Source organism: Sorghum bicolor, chromosome 4, assembly GCF_000003195.3.
Source record: "Sorghum bicolor cultivar BTx623 chromosome 4, Sorghum_bicolor_NCBIv3, whole genome shotgun sequence".
NCBI lineage: Eukaryota > Viridiplantae > Streptophyta > Magnoliopsida > Poales > Poaceae > Sorghum > Sorghum bicolor.
This window is the reverse complement of record NC_012873.2, coordinates 66,284,541-66,302,427: the sequence shown is the minus strand read 5'-3', so window position 1 is coordinate 66,302,427 and position 17,887 is coordinate 66,284,541. Positions and strand designations below refer to the sequence as shown.

The 17,887-nt window shown below is 42.4% G+C and overlaps 2 protein-coding genes across 2 annotated transcripts; both read left to right on the top strand.

Annotated features, from left to right (window-relative positions):
• LOC8081980 (putrescine hydroxycinnamoyltransferase 1) lies at positions 6,557-8,558 on the top strand. The gene is made up of 2 exons (XM_002454651.2): positions 6,557-7,200; positions 7,334-8,558. Exons 1-2 carry the CDS (start codon positions 6,757-6,759, stop codon positions 8,243-8,245), a joined length of 1,356 nt encoding a protein of 451 aa, XP_002454696.1. The 5' UTR covers positions 6,557-6,756; the 3' UTR covers positions 8,246-8,558.
• On the top strand, positions 11,937-13,555 carry LOC8082737 (NADPH-dependent aldehyde reductase-like protein, chloroplastic). Its single transcript, XM_002454650.2, has one exon. It carries the CDS (start codon positions 12,358-12,360, stop codon positions 13,279-13,281), a length of 924 nt encoding a protein of 307 aa, XP_002454695.2. The 5' UTR covers positions 11,937-12,357; the 3' UTR covers positions 13,282-13,555.

Genomic DNA, 17,887 nt, shown 5'->3' with positions numbered 1-17,887 from the left:
AGTTTTCTATATCTAATGTCACGACCTCACGATTGTTGTAACAAAAACTTTACAAAAATCCCATTGGAAACCCAACCCCCAACCATTACCTCCTAGCGTTGCGGTGTGGAAACAATCAATATTAAGGAAATCCTCTTGATATCAAACTTCAATTCGCTTACCCTTTGTCATCACCCATCTCTCAACCCTCCCCATGTGGTATTAAGGCCTGCTTGTGTGTTGGCCATTTACTAAGTTCTCTCAAACCAAGCCTAGTATAAGAAAGCTCTATCTTGAACCTTTATCATCACATCGCTCCTAACCCGGGCTTTTGCAGAGAAACCTCCCTAAACTAGCAAGCTCAAGTCAACTCAAGGTGAAACGAGTCAACCAACTTCAACTATAGGTCCATAGTGAGTAAGAAGGCAATACATAAGCCTTACAAGGAACTTAGTAGCTCCCACCCATGAAGGATCACCACCACAGTTGAGCCATGTACATTGGGCACATCAAAATCATGACCTTCAATGCATCATTATCCTATATGTCTCTCAAAGGACTGTCCTATAGTTGACATGATTCACTTTGGAACATTGACAGCTAGCAGTAGAAACTGGTGAGGAGGGTGCTAAATTGTTCCAACATGAGGCCCTACAATTTAAGAACTCACTCGAACATGGTGGAATCCAAAGGATAGACAACGTTCTCATCCCCTGCTACCTACCACAACTATCCATGGGGTGAGTTGCAAACAAGGCAAACTATAGTCTAAGAATGACACATACACTGATGGCTTGTTTGGTTCCCTGTATATCAGTGAACCAGGCTCTCTAAATGTAATGGCCGCTTGTTTGGATACCTACATCAGGGTTTGGGCCAGGCTCCGGTGGTGCAAAAGCCACCCTCCAGCCAGGCTCCCGCAATGCGAGAAAATCCAGCATTTCCCTAGAGCCTGGCTAGCGCAGTGCAGGTGGGAGCACATGGGTTGCATGTGATAGAGAAGGGAGAGATGCAGGCATCTAGGCAACCAATCACTTGTTCGGTGTAGCCTCTATGTTTGGATCCTAGCAACCAGATGTACATCTCTTGCATGCTCTCAGCTAGCTATCCATGGCTTGGCTCCGGGGAACGACCCTTGCTAGACTGGGAAGGCAACCAAACGCCCTAAAGATCACTACCCAAGTCCAAATTTAAGACTAGAGCACTTAAACTAATTAAGCAATGAACACATGAATAAATGATGTAAATGCTTACTCAATGCTTACCACAGAACAAGAAGAACTCTGAATGCCCGATGAATTTAGTGCTAGCGTTGGTGCAACCGGATGCATATAGGGTCATAAATGATGGAAGTCATATAAACTTAGTTAAGCTAAAGGTAGCTTAACTCATAGCAAATGCATATTATACTCTCTCCATTTTAAATCATAAGTTGCTTTGAGTTTTTTAGCTTTACTATATACACATAACAAGATTATGGAGTGTTTGGTTGAGGGTGTTAAATTTAAGTAGTATTTTTATTTTATTTGATAATTAGTTTCCAATAGTAGATTAATTAGGTTTAAAAATTTGTTTCGCAAATTATTCTCTATCTGTGTTTTTAGTTTTGTAAATAGTTTATATTTAATACGCATGTATGTATTTAAATATTTGATGCGACGAGTGCTAAAACATCAACTCTAACCAAATATCACTTTAAGGCAAAGCTAATTTGGAACAGAGAAAGTATTATTTTTTATAGAATATGTTTCAAAAATATTTTTCTATGGAACGAGCAATAAGGTCTTGTTTAGTTAAAAAAATTCGGATTTCGCTACTGTAGCACTTTCGTTTTTATTTGACAAATATTGTCAAATCATGAACTAACTAGGATCAAAAGATTCGTCTTGCAATTTACAGACAAACTATGTAATTATTTTTTATTTTAGTTTATATTTAATACTTCATGCATGTGCCGCAAGATTCGATGTGACGGAGAATCTTAAAAACTTTTTGGATTTTGGGGTGAACTAAACAAGGCCTAAATAGGATTCCTTGCCAGCAATGAGCAGAGGGCCCAGAACCCAATGATTTGCAGATGGCACGTTCGTGTCTGCACATGTGCCACCATGCACGTGATTGTGACCTGCAACTGTACAAGACACTACAGTACTACCTACTGTACCACTACCAGTTTTGTCATAGAACGGAACGAGTACCAACAATTGTCACTCAAAATACAAGATCCAATTGTCCTTTAGACAGTGGCGGAGCCACGAATTACATATAGGGGGGCCAACCAAAAAAATCCAACTTGTCAAAACTAAGCATTATCGACGACTACCTAGCTTGATTTATCGACTTGGCGTAGGTGTTCGCATTTTCTATATGTATTTTAGGATCAAATGTGTTATTCTTCCGGTGTTAAACGACACATCTTTAATAGAAAGATATTTGAGACGATTTTGTAAACCAGCTTGATAGACGCGTATCCATTTTTCTAAGGTGCTTCTTTATATTTTGTGTTCCCTCCACCCCAAATTATAAATTATTTTAAGAATTTTAGAGAATCAAAATAGAAAGAATCACAAAGATTTATGTCATCAAATAGGTATAGTGCGAAAATATAGTTAATCAAGAATCTAGTGGTCCTTAGTTGATATCATAAATATTACTATCTTATTATATAAATTTGGTCAAATTTAGGATGCTTTGACTCTCTAAAATTTATAGAATGACTTATAATTTATAATGGAGAGAGTACGATTTTACTATCTAGAGGATCCTTATAAGTATATATAACAAAAAATATTATATTTTTTCTCTTGATATAAATAAAAATCATAAATTTATACTAATAAAAATGTTTGTTGACACATGTTAGGGGGGCCATGGCCCCTGCCAGCCCCCCCTTGGCTCCGTCACTGCCTTTGGGTAGCGTTACAGGTAAAACGTTTCATACCTATTTTTAGTTTTCTCCAACAAGACCTAAAAGACAACACTCTGTGCAAATGGGTCTCGAGGAGAGAGGATACCTAAATTTTGGTTATGTCTCTTCTGATACCCAAAATGAGTCTTCTGTATGGATGCTCTGTTGGAGGCTATATGTATTGTGTTAGAAACCTATTTTGGGTTTGGGTTCCCAAATGGGTCTCCTATTGGAGACAGACTAAGCCAAAGGAGTTGTTTGATTAAAGTTGTTAAAGTTTAAAAGTTACTGTAGCATTTTCATTTTATTTAATAATTATTGTTTAATCATAAATTAATTAGGTTTAAAAGAATTATCTCGTAAATTACTCTCTAGCCATATTTTTAATTTTGTAAATAATCTATATATAGTACTTTATACATGTGTCCAAACATTTGATGTGACATACGATAAAGTTTACCACTTTATACACACAACTTTTGGAGATTCCTTGCAAATCCAGGTCTTTGCAACGTAACTTCTGCGAGTATTTTTTTTTCTTACGAAATGCTAATATTTCCAGTTTTCCAAAGTACAAGGTACCTAGCTTCGAACACATTCAGAATTTGCATTTCAATTGCTGATTTTTCAAGTATGAGTTTTATCACTGATCTGTAGGACATGGTCATGGTCATTATGTCACGACAGGTATGACCCAATGTCGGATCCATAATTTGTCTACCCTTGGTGTCCGTATTCATGTGGGTACCAGCGAAAAATAATGAGTATTTAATGAACAATTATCGGAGTCGTTGTCAAAAAAATGAACAATTAATAGATCGAATGACAAGAATCCTTAAAAATTACAATAGAATACTCTAGTAACAAGAACGAAGGCATCATGTTTACAAATTCATAGCAACCTGCCATTGCTAGTTCAGCATAAATGTTTGACAGAAGCCAGAAGAACTGGCTGTTGAACTAGAGCTATGTAGAGATGCAACGCCCTGGCCGCGCGCGCCAGCAACCATGCAAGACGAGCTAGCCGGAAAAAAAAAATCGCCAACGTCACTTAGGCCCGTGGCTTCAGATTTTTAGAATTACATTACGAAAATCTTTAGCCTATCAACACGAAGGGTCCGGCTGATTATTAGGTGATAAATTCTAATAATCAGCATTGAATCGTAAAACAAATCAAATCATAAAGAATAATGGTTCGAAATCAAAGAATTATAGTGACGGATAATAGTTAAGGACGACCAGGGGCCTGGGCATCTCTGATTTCGAACTGTTTCTCTTTTGTTTGAATCGTAAATCTCTCATTGGCAGATTGATTACCAAAACACAAACTATCGTTCTTTATGATTTGATTTGTTTCAAAAAAATTCTTTATTGTTTATTCACTTTAAAAATATTAGCACGGACACTACAATATTTTATATAGTAATAAACACTAACTGAGATCATGCAAAAGGGCTATGACACCGACTCGATGATCAAGAAGGGTACTTGTGGCATGGACCGATTCGATTCGAGCACTGTTCATGAAATCATGAATGAGAAGGACGTGGAGAATCTCGTCTTTAATTATTGTTAGAGACGCCACACTTGTATAGAATATGTTCACGTGCGTACCTACAAACCGAGAACAATCACTCTCTGTGGTCCGTAGATCACTTTCACATCCCTGTGGTCCGTAGGGATATTGACAAAAACCAAACGGATCGAGATCTGTACACGAAAAGGCTGCTTGACCTACTAAACATGAAAATGATATTTGAACAGCAAATTTTGTAGCCAAACTAAAACTTGTCTTTACCTACTTCTTAAAAAATGTACATGAAGAGGTTATGTGAACAATTTTTTTACTCTGCAAAATTAAAGCAACCAAGAGTTATTTTAAATTTTACTATCTAAATCATTATTTGGAGACCCATTTGCATAAACATTATTTTCTATATCTTTTAGTTCTTCAACAGTTTTTCTGTATCTCATGCGTACTTGTTTTCTATATTTGACTAGCGAAAAATCTGAAATAGAAGATGACTATTTTTGAATGATTATCTAGATAAACTGTTGGAGAATAGTTTTTCACGAGAATCTCTATTCTTGGATATGCTCTAAGAGTAATCAAAGAGACTCTCTATATCCTTCCTAATTTCTAGAAATATATATTTTAATAAAAAAATATCCTCCATCTCCTTCTTGATTTGGCTATCCAAATATAGCCTTATTTTATTTTGGATTTCTCATTCCGTATAATTCACAGAAGATATAGAAAATTGTTCCAAGATGAAAAGATATAGAAAACAATCTTTATATAAATAACTATACAAATGATGATACACACTTATAAATGTTAGTCATATCTAGGTATTACATTGTAATCTTGTTTCTCTTTGTTTTTTAAGAGGTCTCGGCTCTCGTGGTTAAGACCGGACAAAAAAACTTGTGGTTGTTTTCTCCCTTGGCTCATTTTTTTCTAATAACGACCTAAGCAAACAATTTTGTTTATCAAGAGCTATCTCAAGACGGCCTTGTAATCATGAGCTAAACACGAGCCATGCACTACTAGATACTCAATCACTCTAAACAAGCAATAGTTAGACCTCGTTTGGTAAGGCTTCTCTCTGACTCCGACTTCGACTCTGGTTCCTCCTTCGGAGGAACCGATTTTTAGTGAAAAAAGATGGCTCCTCCAAAATGGCTCTCTAGCTCCTTTAATCCAGAGTTGCCCTCTAAAACAATAGGTTTCTTATTAGGATATATACATGTTATTGCAGCCTACAAATGACTATATGATATGCATTGTACTTGCTTACTCTCCATCCTCAAATAAATCAACCTTCTATAGTTGGCTTAAGTCAAACTTTTTTTAAGTTTCACAAGATTAGAAAAAAAATCAATATTAATGATACCAAACTAATATCTTTATATACTATGAGATATATTTTCATGGAGTGTGCTTTATCTGTGCCATAGATATTTGTACCTTTTCTATAACTCCACCGACTTTTAAAAGGTTTGACTTAATACAACTCTAAAAGTTAATTTATTTGATTTTTTTCTGCTTGATTTTACATAGAGAAGGTTAGTAGTATGTAGCCAATTATGTGTTGGTTGTAGTATAGTTTCAAACGTGACGATATGCCTCAAACAACTCGAGCTAGCTCGTTAATTATCCATCCTTAGCTAGCTACTCTATTAGGCCTTGTTTAGTTGATGAAAAAAATTTGGGTTTAACTACATCAATATTTTCGTTTGTATTTGATAATTATTGTCTAATTCTGGACTAATTTGGCTCAAAATATTCGTCTCACAAATTACAAACAAACTGTGCAATTAATTAATATTTTTATTTATATTTAATACTCCATGCATGGTTCAAAGATTCGATGTGATGAAAAATATTGAAAAATTTTGGCAAATTTTGGAAACTAAACAAGGCCTTAATTCCACCTCATCCTAGAGCTCCTGGCCTTGTACTTGTTCCTGCAAGCCTGCAACAGAAAAATCATGAATGCAACATCATCGATCTCCATGGATGAACACCTACGATGGAAGATCGGCAAAACATAACAATATAGCACGCAGCAGGTACTCGACGAGATCGAACTTCGAGTTCGACTCATTCTAACATACCAACTAATAATACTGTGGGAGCTCGTGCAGTAGCAATGTCGAACGATCCTTTGCCCGTGAAACCAACTTTTTTGCATTTCGATCGGGTTCACCCTCACCGGCTCCGGTCCCTCAGCACGAACCCCTGTCGAACGATCGATCCTTTAATACCAATGCAATATACCATCCGACCAAATTAAAAGTTGCAGCGGCAGTGTTGAGGCCACCGATCCACCTCTCTCCTAGCACTAGCAGCAGCAGCAGCAGCAATGGCGGTGGAGATCCTCGAGTCCTGCATGGTGAAACCCAGCGACGACGCGGGGACGACGACGACACCCATGCACGTGGTCTGGCTCTCCAACCTCGACCTGCTCGTGGCCAGGAGCCACACGCCCACCATCTACGTGTACCGGCGGCCCGCCAGCCCTGACGTCCCGGGCTTCTTCTCGCCGGACGTCCTCAAGGCCGCCCTGTCCAAGGCGCTCGTCCCCTTCTACCCCCTCGCCGGCCGGCTCGCGCAGGACGGCGCTGGTCGCCCGGAGATCCACTGTACCGGCGACGGCGCGCTCTTCGTCACCGCGCGCGCCGACGTTACCCTCCAGGACCTCGCCACCGCCGGCGGGCTCGCCCCGTCGGATGAGCTGCGGCAGATGCTTGTCCCCTCCGCAGCCGACGACGGCGAAGACCGCGCCGGCATCTTGGCCATGTTCCAGGTCACGCGCGTGCGCCGTGATGATTTGATCAGATCACCGCACGTACCTTACCTACTAGTAGTAGCGCTTCGTACGGTCATGCGGCGGCGCTAGCTGACCTCACGTTTGCATCTGCCTGCCTACGTATACTCAGGTGACGTCCTTCAAGTGCGGCGGGGTGTGCGTGGGCGCGGCGATCCACCACACGGCGGCGGACGGCCTCGCGGCGCTCGACTTCGTCAACACGTGGGCCGCCATCGCCAGCAAGGGCGTCGACGAGGCCGCGCCGCGCCCGTGGCTGGACCGCACGCTCCTCCGCGCGCGCTCCCCTCCCGACGTGCGCTTCGACCACAGCGAGTACTCCCGGCGCGGCGGCGGCGATCCAAAGGCGGCGAGGGTCCCGTTCGACTCCGCCATCCTGCCCATGTCTAAGGCCCAGCTGGACGCGCTCAAGGGCGGCGGCGGCGAAGGCAGCAAGAAGGTGTCCACGTTCAAGGCCGTGGTCGCCCACGTGTGGCGGTGCGCGTGCACGGCGCGCGGGCTGGCGCAAGACGAGGACACGCGTCTGTACATGACCGCCGACGCGCGGTCCCGCGTCCGGCCGCCGCTCCCGGAAGGCTACCTCGGCAACGCCATCTTCCGCGCGTCGACGGTGGCCAAGGCGGGGGACGTCGTCTCGGAGCCGCTCGACGCCGTCGCGGGCAGGGTGTCCGGCGCCACCGCGCGGCTGGACGACGAGTACGTGCGGTCGCTGGTGGACTGCCTGGAGCAGGTGGTGAGCGACGCGGCGGGGCTGCGCAAGGGGGAGTGGGTCATGCCGGAGACCGACCTGTGGGTGATAAGCTGGCAGGGGCTGCCCATCTACGACGCCGACTTCGGCTGGGGCCGCCCGGCGTTCATGGGCCGGGCGTGCCTCCAGTTCAGCGGCCTCGTGTACCTCGTCCCCGGCCCCGACGGCGACGGCCGCCTCGACGTCGTCGTGGCCATGGAGCCCAAGAGCCTGGCCAGGTTCAAGGAGCTGTTCTATGAGCTCGAGGGTGCAGCTGTTCCGTGCATGGCCAACTGAGCTGCTGTATTCCGTGCTGGCCAGGTTCAAGGAGCTGTTCTACCGGCCGGCAAAACGATTTTTTTTTATCCTTACATTGCGTATCTACTTCGACATCTACGGTAGTACTCAGACGACATCCTTCCTTCGTTTTCTGTGCTAGTACTGCAGCATTTGGCAAAAGTAGGAGACTGTTCCTGGTCATGAAAAAGTGGGTGTGGGTGGGGGATGGTTGCAACTTTATTCGTTTTTTCATTATACTTCTCTGGCCCTGTTCGGAAGATGTAATTCTTGTTTTTTTTCTAAAATCAATTGATTTAAAGTTTGATTGAAACTAAATAAAAAAATTACTAGCAATTATATACAAAATAAATACTATTAAATTAATTATAAAATAATTTCATACTAAACTTATTTAGAAGCAGCAATATTCGTATTATTTACTATAAACATCTTCAAAGTTAAATTATATATGGACAGAGGGGAGAATTATTCTGATCTGATTGGCTGAACTTTATTTTAAAAGAAGCTACATAAGATTCGGGTACGATTTGCAGAAGTCAGGCGAGTGGCAGACAGAACAAAAGGAGAGAGGGATGCTAAAATGGAGCAAGAAAACAAAAACACACGCAATAACTAATTGCATGATGACAAAGCTACGTAAGGAAGAAAAGGCTCCACGCTTTCAGACTAACAGCCACGATGCCATGAGAAATCGATAATGTAAGCCCTGGGTCATAACATTATTACACAGAACAATGCATTGTTTAGCTCCTAAAATTTTTCAAAATTCCCGTCGCATTGAATCTTTAGATGGATGCATGAAACATTAAATATAAATAAAAAATAATTAATTATATAATTTGTCTGTAATTTACGAGACGAATCTTTTGAATCTAGTTAATCCATAATTATACAATAATTACTAAATTCAAAAGAAATATAGTAATTAAATCTAAAAAATTTCGCGAACTAAATAAGACCTCAGTTGAAAAGGCTAAAAGTAGTTTTGCCTTCGAGAGAGAGTATATGTTGAACACACTATTCGATAGAGTGTTGCTTCACCCGCAAAAAGAAAGGAGAGTAGAATGATGGTTTGCATCGTCATTAGGACATGAGCTGATGTAGCATAATTTTTTTTAGCATCTGACTTCACTGTGGCTAGTCTAAAGACGTGGAGGGGTCAAGACCGCTGAGGTGCTGACCAAAAAATAGTGGTTTGAGGAAAATAAGCATGAAAAATTAGGATGTTTGACAATCTTACTTGTTATTTTCCCAAGTGTAAAAAGACTTTCATGTCATTCTTCTTCCTCAAACACCTCTAGGCCATAGAATCCAAAATGCAAAATACCAACTACTTTGGAGTGATGAAATGCAAAATGACAAAATTTTCAGAGTCGTGTTTAGTTCCATCTAAAATGCAGAATTTATTATGCTCATGAAGCCTCTTGAGGCTCATTTTGGGTTTTTTTAGCCTCTTGAGGCCAAAATCCAAAATAGAGAATAACTATTCTTTTACCAAAAATTTTACATGGTGTTTAGTTCCATTTTGCAAAATTATAGACCAAAACCTAAATTTTTTTAACACCCCTTAGTTTCCTCCACCACCGGGGTTGCGTGAACAGAATTAAATATCGGGTCTCATCCACTCGGTCAACTCATCACCGCTCCTTCATTGACTCCACAACTGTCGGCCAGGCCCCAAATGCAGCATCGCCTTTCATGCCCCACAACAGCAGTGGACTGAAAAGGATGGGCATATCTCCCTTTCATGCCGCACAACCCCACGTCCTTGTTCGTTGGGCTGATAAGCGTGGTAAAATGTATTGTTGGCTGATTTATTATGAGAGAAAAACACTGCTTAATGGCTGGCAGATTCGTCTGATAAGACTAAACTGCAGTATAGAAAATGTTTGGCCTGCGGTATAGAAAATGTTTGGCCTGCAGTATAGAAAATGAGTGAGATTATCTCATCGCTGCGGTCCAAACAATCGAGAAATAATCATGCGTTTGAGTGGGATTCTCACTTATTTGATCTAGGACCTATCTTGATTGTGGTATCTATAGGTCCAGAGGACAACAGCATCTTGACAGCGAATAATCCCAGCCTCTATAGCATACACCAGTAAACTCTTTCGAAGTTTTCCAGCAGAGTTGTTAATTATCAAATGATGAAGGGAAAGAGCACATTGTAGAAGCTAGGAAAATTATAGGCAAAGTCCACGGGTCGCAACAAGCTGAACAGGACTGTTTGTTCCCGATAGTGTACAGGACTGTTTGCCACCATTTTCTCACCCTGTTTAAAAGTCCACGGGCCACCATTTTCAGCGTAAAACAGTTTACGCTGTCCACCCCAACGGCTGAACAGCTTTCTTCACCAGTGAACAACGACAAGCGTTTTTCACCATCAGTCAACAACATGGTGGCCCGGAAGGCTCGTTGTTTCTTTTTTTCACAAGGGCGTATGCATCGATCAGTGGTACTTTTAAACAGCAGCAGAAGAACTCATGGCAAAATTTTCTCACCCTTGTGACTGAAGACTTTATAATTCCTACGCTAGATGAATGCAGAGAAACACCGAATAATGAACAGTGAATACAATGAAGATCAGCCCAGAAGACAGCCATGCATGCTCCCTAGTCCCTACCACTACAAACTACAGTAGCACTTTTGTTTCGTTGTGGACAGAAGGAATCTCAGCATATCTGTACCGGGTAGGGATGTCATCTCCAAAATCATCGACTTCACAAATTATGGACAAAGATACAGTTGCTACGGTGGAAGGTGGCAACATGACACTCAGAAATTGTGGACAGGGAAGAGGCCACGCACCATGATGGCATGATCCAAGCATATATTATATATCATTAGGCTCTGTTTGGATACCATCTGATTATAACAATCAGATTATATAATCAAAACTTTTGATTATCATAATCATCTTATAACCTAGGTGAGACCTGGTTATATGAGATTATGGATGCTAAAAGTCCACCTTGCCCCCATTGATTATCCAGTTTGCCAAATTATAAAACAGAGATTTCTCACTTTAACCAACCATAATTAATCACCATAATCTATAAGACACAAATGCTCTAGTTATTATAATCCATAATCCTGATTATAATAATCAAGCTCTGATCCAAACATGCTCTTAGGTTGTGCCATTTAAGGTGGGTTGTGGCACAATCGATTATTGATATAGCTCAAAGTTCAACATGACATAAAATGTTTTGCAGTAGCACACAAGAGTCCCACGTCATGCCTAGAATCTTGGTACGATGGGTTATATAGCGCAACCTATATTTTTGCTTATGCTTGGGCTAGCACAGCAAGAAAACAACACGTAAGTGCATTTGTGATGCTACAATACAATCTTCTAGTATTTACTCTATTATTTCTAATTTATTAATTATTCAATAGATTATAAAAAATGTTGAAACTTTCATGAAATATTACATATAATTTTTTTTGGTATGCCATAAGTGGGTAGAAAACTAGCATAGATCTTTTGAGAGTCATGCTTAGACAGACACGACGACACAAAGGCGTGCTAGCGTGCCACAAGTCATGCTTATTAGGTCGAATCAAAGAATTGTCTTGCGACGACACGGCTCGATATGCCTCGTGTGCATAGAGTTCACGATGATCCAGAGCCGCAGGAATGTATAGTTTTAAAATCAACGCGCAAGCCAGCAGCTTTAGATCAGAAGCTAGGTATGATGATTAGGGAGAAAAGTTGGTCCTCTTTTGCTTTGAGCCTTTGAGAATATGGTTGCTGTAGTATCGCCAGCATAATGCAAAAACTGGACAAGGTGCTCCCTGAACAATTGGGTGCTCAAACCTCAAAGACAATTTCACTCGAAACAGCATTGAGGATCTGCCGTAAAACATCGGCCTTGGGAGATAGGGCATCTGCGCTTGCCATGAATGTCCTCGTCGTCGTCGCCGTCGTCGTGGTCTTCTTCTTCTTCTTTTTGATCTAGAACTACAATTAAGTGATACTCCAGATGTTTGACTAGTGGATAACATTTGTTGAACCCAAAGTCTCCATTTTGTAGCTAGGGAAGTTGAAGTTTTTAGCTTTAGCTTGGTGGGCACTGTACAAGTTCAAGCAACTATGTATAGTGCAAATGATGAGTTGCATTCTGTTTATAAAAGCGGCTCGATATATGGACGCGCTTCTGAGTTCGGACTTCGGACCTCTTACACACACAGCCAAGGCACAGACGAATCCAGCATTCCCAGCGGCACAGATGAATCCAGCACACGAGCCTCTAGCTGGCCGTGTGGCCATCGTGACGGGAGGCTCCGGGGGCATCGGCTCCGCGGTGGCCACGCACCTGGCGTCGCTCGGCGCCCGCGTCGTCGTCGGCTACATCGGCGACTCGGCCCCCGCGGACCATCTCGTGGCGTCTCTCAACTCCTCGTCGGCCGCCGCAGACAACCATCGTGAGCCGCCGCGCGCCGTGGCGGTGGCGGTGGCCGTGGACGTGTCAGACCCGGCGCAGGTGGCGCAGCTGTTCGACGCGGCGGAGGCGGCGTTCGGCCCTGACCTTCACGTGCTGGTGGCGGCGGCGGGGGTGCAGGACGCGTCGTACCCGCGGATCGCCGACACGTCGCCCGAGCAGTGGGACCGCGCGTTCGGCGTGAACGCGCGCGGCACGTTCCTGTGCTGCCGGGAGGCGGCGCGGCGGCTGGCGCGCGGCGGCGCGGGCCGCATCGTCACCTTCTCGTCGTCGAACGTGGCGTCGCTGAGGCCCGGGTACGGCGCGTACGTGGCCACCAAGGCGGCCGTGGAGGCCATGACCAAGGTGCTGGCCAAGGAGCTCGGAGGGACGGGGATCACGGCCAACGCCGTCGCGCCGGGCCCCGTCGCCACGCCCATGTTCTACGCGGGCAAGTCGGAGGAGCGCGTCGCGGCCGCCGCGCGCGAGTGCCCCATGGGGAGGGTCGCCGACCCGGCGGACGTGGCGCCCGTGGTGGGATTTCTTTGCACCGACGCCGCCGGGTGGATCAACGGGCAGGTCATCCGAGTCAACGGCGGCTACGTGTGAGGAGCCTAGCTTGTTGTGGGCGCTGGACGTACGGGTTTCCATTCCATGCATGCTTTCCCGACGTTCGCCCTAAACAAAACTTTACGTCACTGTGTGTCAGTACAGTGTCACCAAACCATGACGCCGGACAAGACAAATTCTACGTACTTGGTACTCCTTTCCTCAATAAACAGTCCGTTCGCTTGTCGGACGTTTTTTTTTTCATGCTAGTACTCTGGTTTTCTCTCATAATAAATCAACGAATAATACTTTCAATTATAACTTTTCAGACAAATTGGATAGACTCAAAAAGTGTGAGAAGACTTTTATATGCATTTCAGTGTTTTTTACGAGAAAATAGATAAAAATATTATTTGCAGCACTGGACTGCCAGAATGGTATAGTGTTCAAAAGTTACATTTCTCGATATTTCGCATATCCAGCAACCATGCGAATGGTTCGGATTGCTACACACAACGGGGCTGGATCCCGCAGGTCGACTTGTTATTCTAAAGGCCTTCGAAGCAAAGAGAGTGAAAGGTTGAGTTGAGGCTTCTATGTATTTTTTGAACCTTTGCTGAGATTATATTGGCATCATTTTGATGAATTTCTGTGTGTGAGGTTTGATCCTTCAGTAAGGGCGTCCGCAATGGGAGGTAGGAAGGGGGTAGTAAACTGCTGCTGCCGGTAAGATACATTGTGGAGAGAAAACAAAAACCGGTAATAGCAAGCATGGTCCGGTAGTAACAAGGCATAAAAAAAATCGTATTCTCTCTTAAGCCGTGCCGATCAGAGTTCTGACAACCCATGCAGCGCGGTGAAAGAAGTTGTGGTCAATATTATTTTTTATTTGGGTCTCACTAAACATTGGATAGACATTATGAAGGGGGTCCGATGTCTAATGTCGTCTGCTCTTTGGCCCTACCTTACTGCCGACTTGGGCAAGATACATTGTGCTTGCTCTAAGGGGGAGAGTCGTGATTGGTTCCATTAAAGAAATTGACCAGGGTGGCATTGTCTGTGAAAAAGATAGCCTGAGTCATTGAAGAGAAATTGTAATCCTTGAAGCAAAGGTCATGGCTGTGGCTTCCGCCATGAGGACTGAGGTGCATTCCTTAGCGTGAGCTTGTACGACAACCCTGAGATTTTCTTCTGGGCCCACGATGAGAGCACCCACTTGCTTTCCTTGTTGTATCCATCTGTCCGTCTGGTATTGCAGCTGCATCTGTAAAACATTTGGGTCCCTGGCTTCCACCGGGATCATGGTAGTCTTCAGTGACCTGCATATGGCAATTTATTAGGGAAGGATTTGATAGTGTCACTTGTTTTCCTGTAGGCGACATTCCTCCATTTATAGAGATGAGATGAAGATTTTGATATGCGCCTGAGCAGCGTGATGGATCTGCAAAACAAATCATTTGATTTTTCGAAAGCATAATTTATTACGAGCTTTCCAGATGTACTATAAGAGCATCCCAAAAGACTCGGCAAAACCTTACGTGTAATCCAGTTTAGAGTTTTTGAGCGATAAAACACCGTCCAACAGACTCGCTACATCGATTTCTAAAATTCCGGGTCTTCTATTCCGTCTTCCTCGGTCGCTATAGAAGGCGAGCGAGCACCCGCTCTCCATCCGCGTGGCTTTGGGTATCCGCATGGACCTCGCCCTTCTCGCACATGCCTTCTTCTTCCCAGACGTGACCGAGCAATGCGTCGGTAAGCTTCAAGGCAAGCTCTTGTACCCTGCAGCAAGGGCGCAGGAAACAAGAACTGGGCAGCAAAGTCTCTGCCTCGCGAAAGGTGGGGGCAGAGATGGCAAAAAACATCCGCACAGCGGGACAGCAAGGTGCAGGGCCAAGCCAAGCTCTCCTTATACTGTTTCGTGTACATAACTTCCTAGGTAAAAGCTTTAGAGGCTTTAGTCAGTTGTGGAGCCTTGCTTAGTTGTGAAATTTTTTTTGGATTTCGCTATTGTGGTACTTTGGTTTGTATTTAGCAAATATTGTTCAATTATATACTAACTAGACTCAAAAAATTCGTCTCGCGATTTACAGGTAAACTATGCGATTAGTTATTTTTTATATACATTTAATGTTCCATGCATGTGCCGCAAGATTCGATACGATAAGGAATTTTGAAAACTTTTTGGATTTTGGTGGTAACTAAACAAGGTCTTAGCGCTTGCATTTCGAGTTGGCAAAAAAAACACACACACATGAGAATCAACAATGTCTTTCCAAGGATAGATCTTTTGACTGCAAGTAGCAAAGTTTTGTCTTCACCCATCGTCACCGTCACCTCGTGAGCTTCAAGAAACCTTCACTAGGGCCATGGTGGTCACAGCTGTGATGGAGTCCGAGGAGGCCCTAAGGCTCAGAACAGAGGCGGGAGGAGGAAGAACGATGTTGTCGTCTGCAACAGATACAAAGAATAGCTTAATTTATAGATCTGGTTGTTGGGGTGTTGTAGTTTTTTTGAGTTATCTATTTTAGAGGTCCTCTAAACCTAAATCTATTTTACAAAGACTCTTGGAGATGCTCTAAGGTGGATATTATTCTAAGTAGAGCATCATCTATTGTGCGGGTTGTGATGAGTAAGGTTGAGGATTAAAAAAACACTTCTACTATATTTATGTGTCTGAATTTTAAAATAATTTTAAACAACACTCTTATATCAACAACTAGTACAAATTAATTATTATTTTTGTAATTATTATTTATCTTTGTGTCATGATATATCCATTTTTGTCTTTGTCTAACTATAGAAACAATTATTGTAAATTGTTAATTGTATTTGTGCCAACGCAAATCAAATTTATTCGGGTTTGTAGTTTTTCTAATGGATTTTTTTATTCTCAGAACAAAAAATTATGGACCGTGCCTACAGAAAATGCAATGAACTAAAATTATAATTTTAATATGAAATATATACAACAACCTTCGTTTGAAAAAAAAAATCAAACACCTAAATTTTAACAAGTCGCTTAGTATAAAGCAAAAGTGCAACAACGACACCGTCCTGTTCGCAAAAGAAAATACTTCGGACAGCGACATGGTCTCTAAAACACAATTTTAACCTCTTATTTTTATAAAAATATTTAGGAAAAATAATATATGTATACATTTATTATTGTATTTTTAAGACAAATTTATTCATATAATTTTCATATTTGCAAACTCAACAATTTAAAAGTTATTGATGATTTATATTTCTAACATTTGACCCAAATTTTATCCAAAACAACATCTAAATCTTATATAAAGAAAATGTCAATATCCGTGAACCTCGAGTATGTGATACGAAAACCAACGCACAGGGAGACGTTAATGAAAGTGAACGATCGATGCTGAAAGAGGATAGTAGCTTAGAGCATCTCTAGCAAAAACCTCAAACTAGCCCATAAACTAAACTTTAAAGGCTCACACAAAACTACAAGAGTGCAACAAAATTAGATTTTCTATTTTATAATTTTTCTATAATTTTCTATTATTTTCCAAAGATTCAGTCGAAATAAATAAAAAAGACAAAAACAAAATCGTCTTTGAAAACCGCTTATAACCGGTTAGATAGGAAAAACGATTGGTTTTAAAATTTTAGGAGATAGTTTACTTGGTTTTAGTTTAGGAAGGAAAAGTAGACTTTGAGGGAGGTAATGTGAAATTTTCCATATTATTATTGTTAGATTAGCAACTTGTTGGGCTGCACAGTTACACGCTGAAATTCCTATTAGGCTAGAAGAATTTATTATTTTTCTTTTACATTTAACATTCTAGATTGCATAGTGTTGAGCCAAATTACCTTAAGGGGCTAAATTAATTTGAATTTTGGGCTTATTACCAGTACAGAACAATTTTTATGGCTTAATATCATGCATGTTGCCAAGTTCACCCAAAACTAAACTTACTGTGGTTCGTTCGTAGTGTCGGTGTGTCACCAACCATATAGCGCCGGACAAGACAATAATTTTTGAAAGAAACCGGACAAGACACGTACTCCTTTCTCCTTAATAAAAAGTGTGAGAAAAACTTTTGTATTTATTTGTGTGCCTGTCATTTCAGTGTGTGATTGAGGTTGAGGGAAAAAAAAAACAAAGTGCAACGACGACAGTGTCCTGCTGGCGAAGGACAATACAGGACCACCGTGAGCTCGAGGATGTGGATACGAAACCAAAGCAGCCGAGGGAGACGTTTTTTTGCACGTGATCAATCGACTCTCTAGAAGAGAGAGGAAAGTAGCTTAATTAGGGAACCCAATTATCAGATAATTATAATTAGGGCAGGCAACTTGCTCGTCAATACACTGAAGATGGCATGTCACTGTCCCGAATCCGGACCAGTGCCGGGTACCCCCCAGCATCCGTGTCGACTGCAAGCTGGTCGTGAGCCCGTGACCCGTCTCCGTCCGCGCACCACCGTCCACGTACGATTCTTTCCACAAATATAGGAGCCAGGAGTCCAGACGATTGTTACTGTGTAAAACTATTTAGCTCGTAAATTATACAGGATTGCTAAACAGCATCCATGTATTTTTTTTTAATTCAACACACGAATTTTTGGTCCCGGTGCAGCGGCAAATAAAACGCTCTTCTTGGACCCATCTACTACCCAGTGTCACCGGCCGGCCAGGC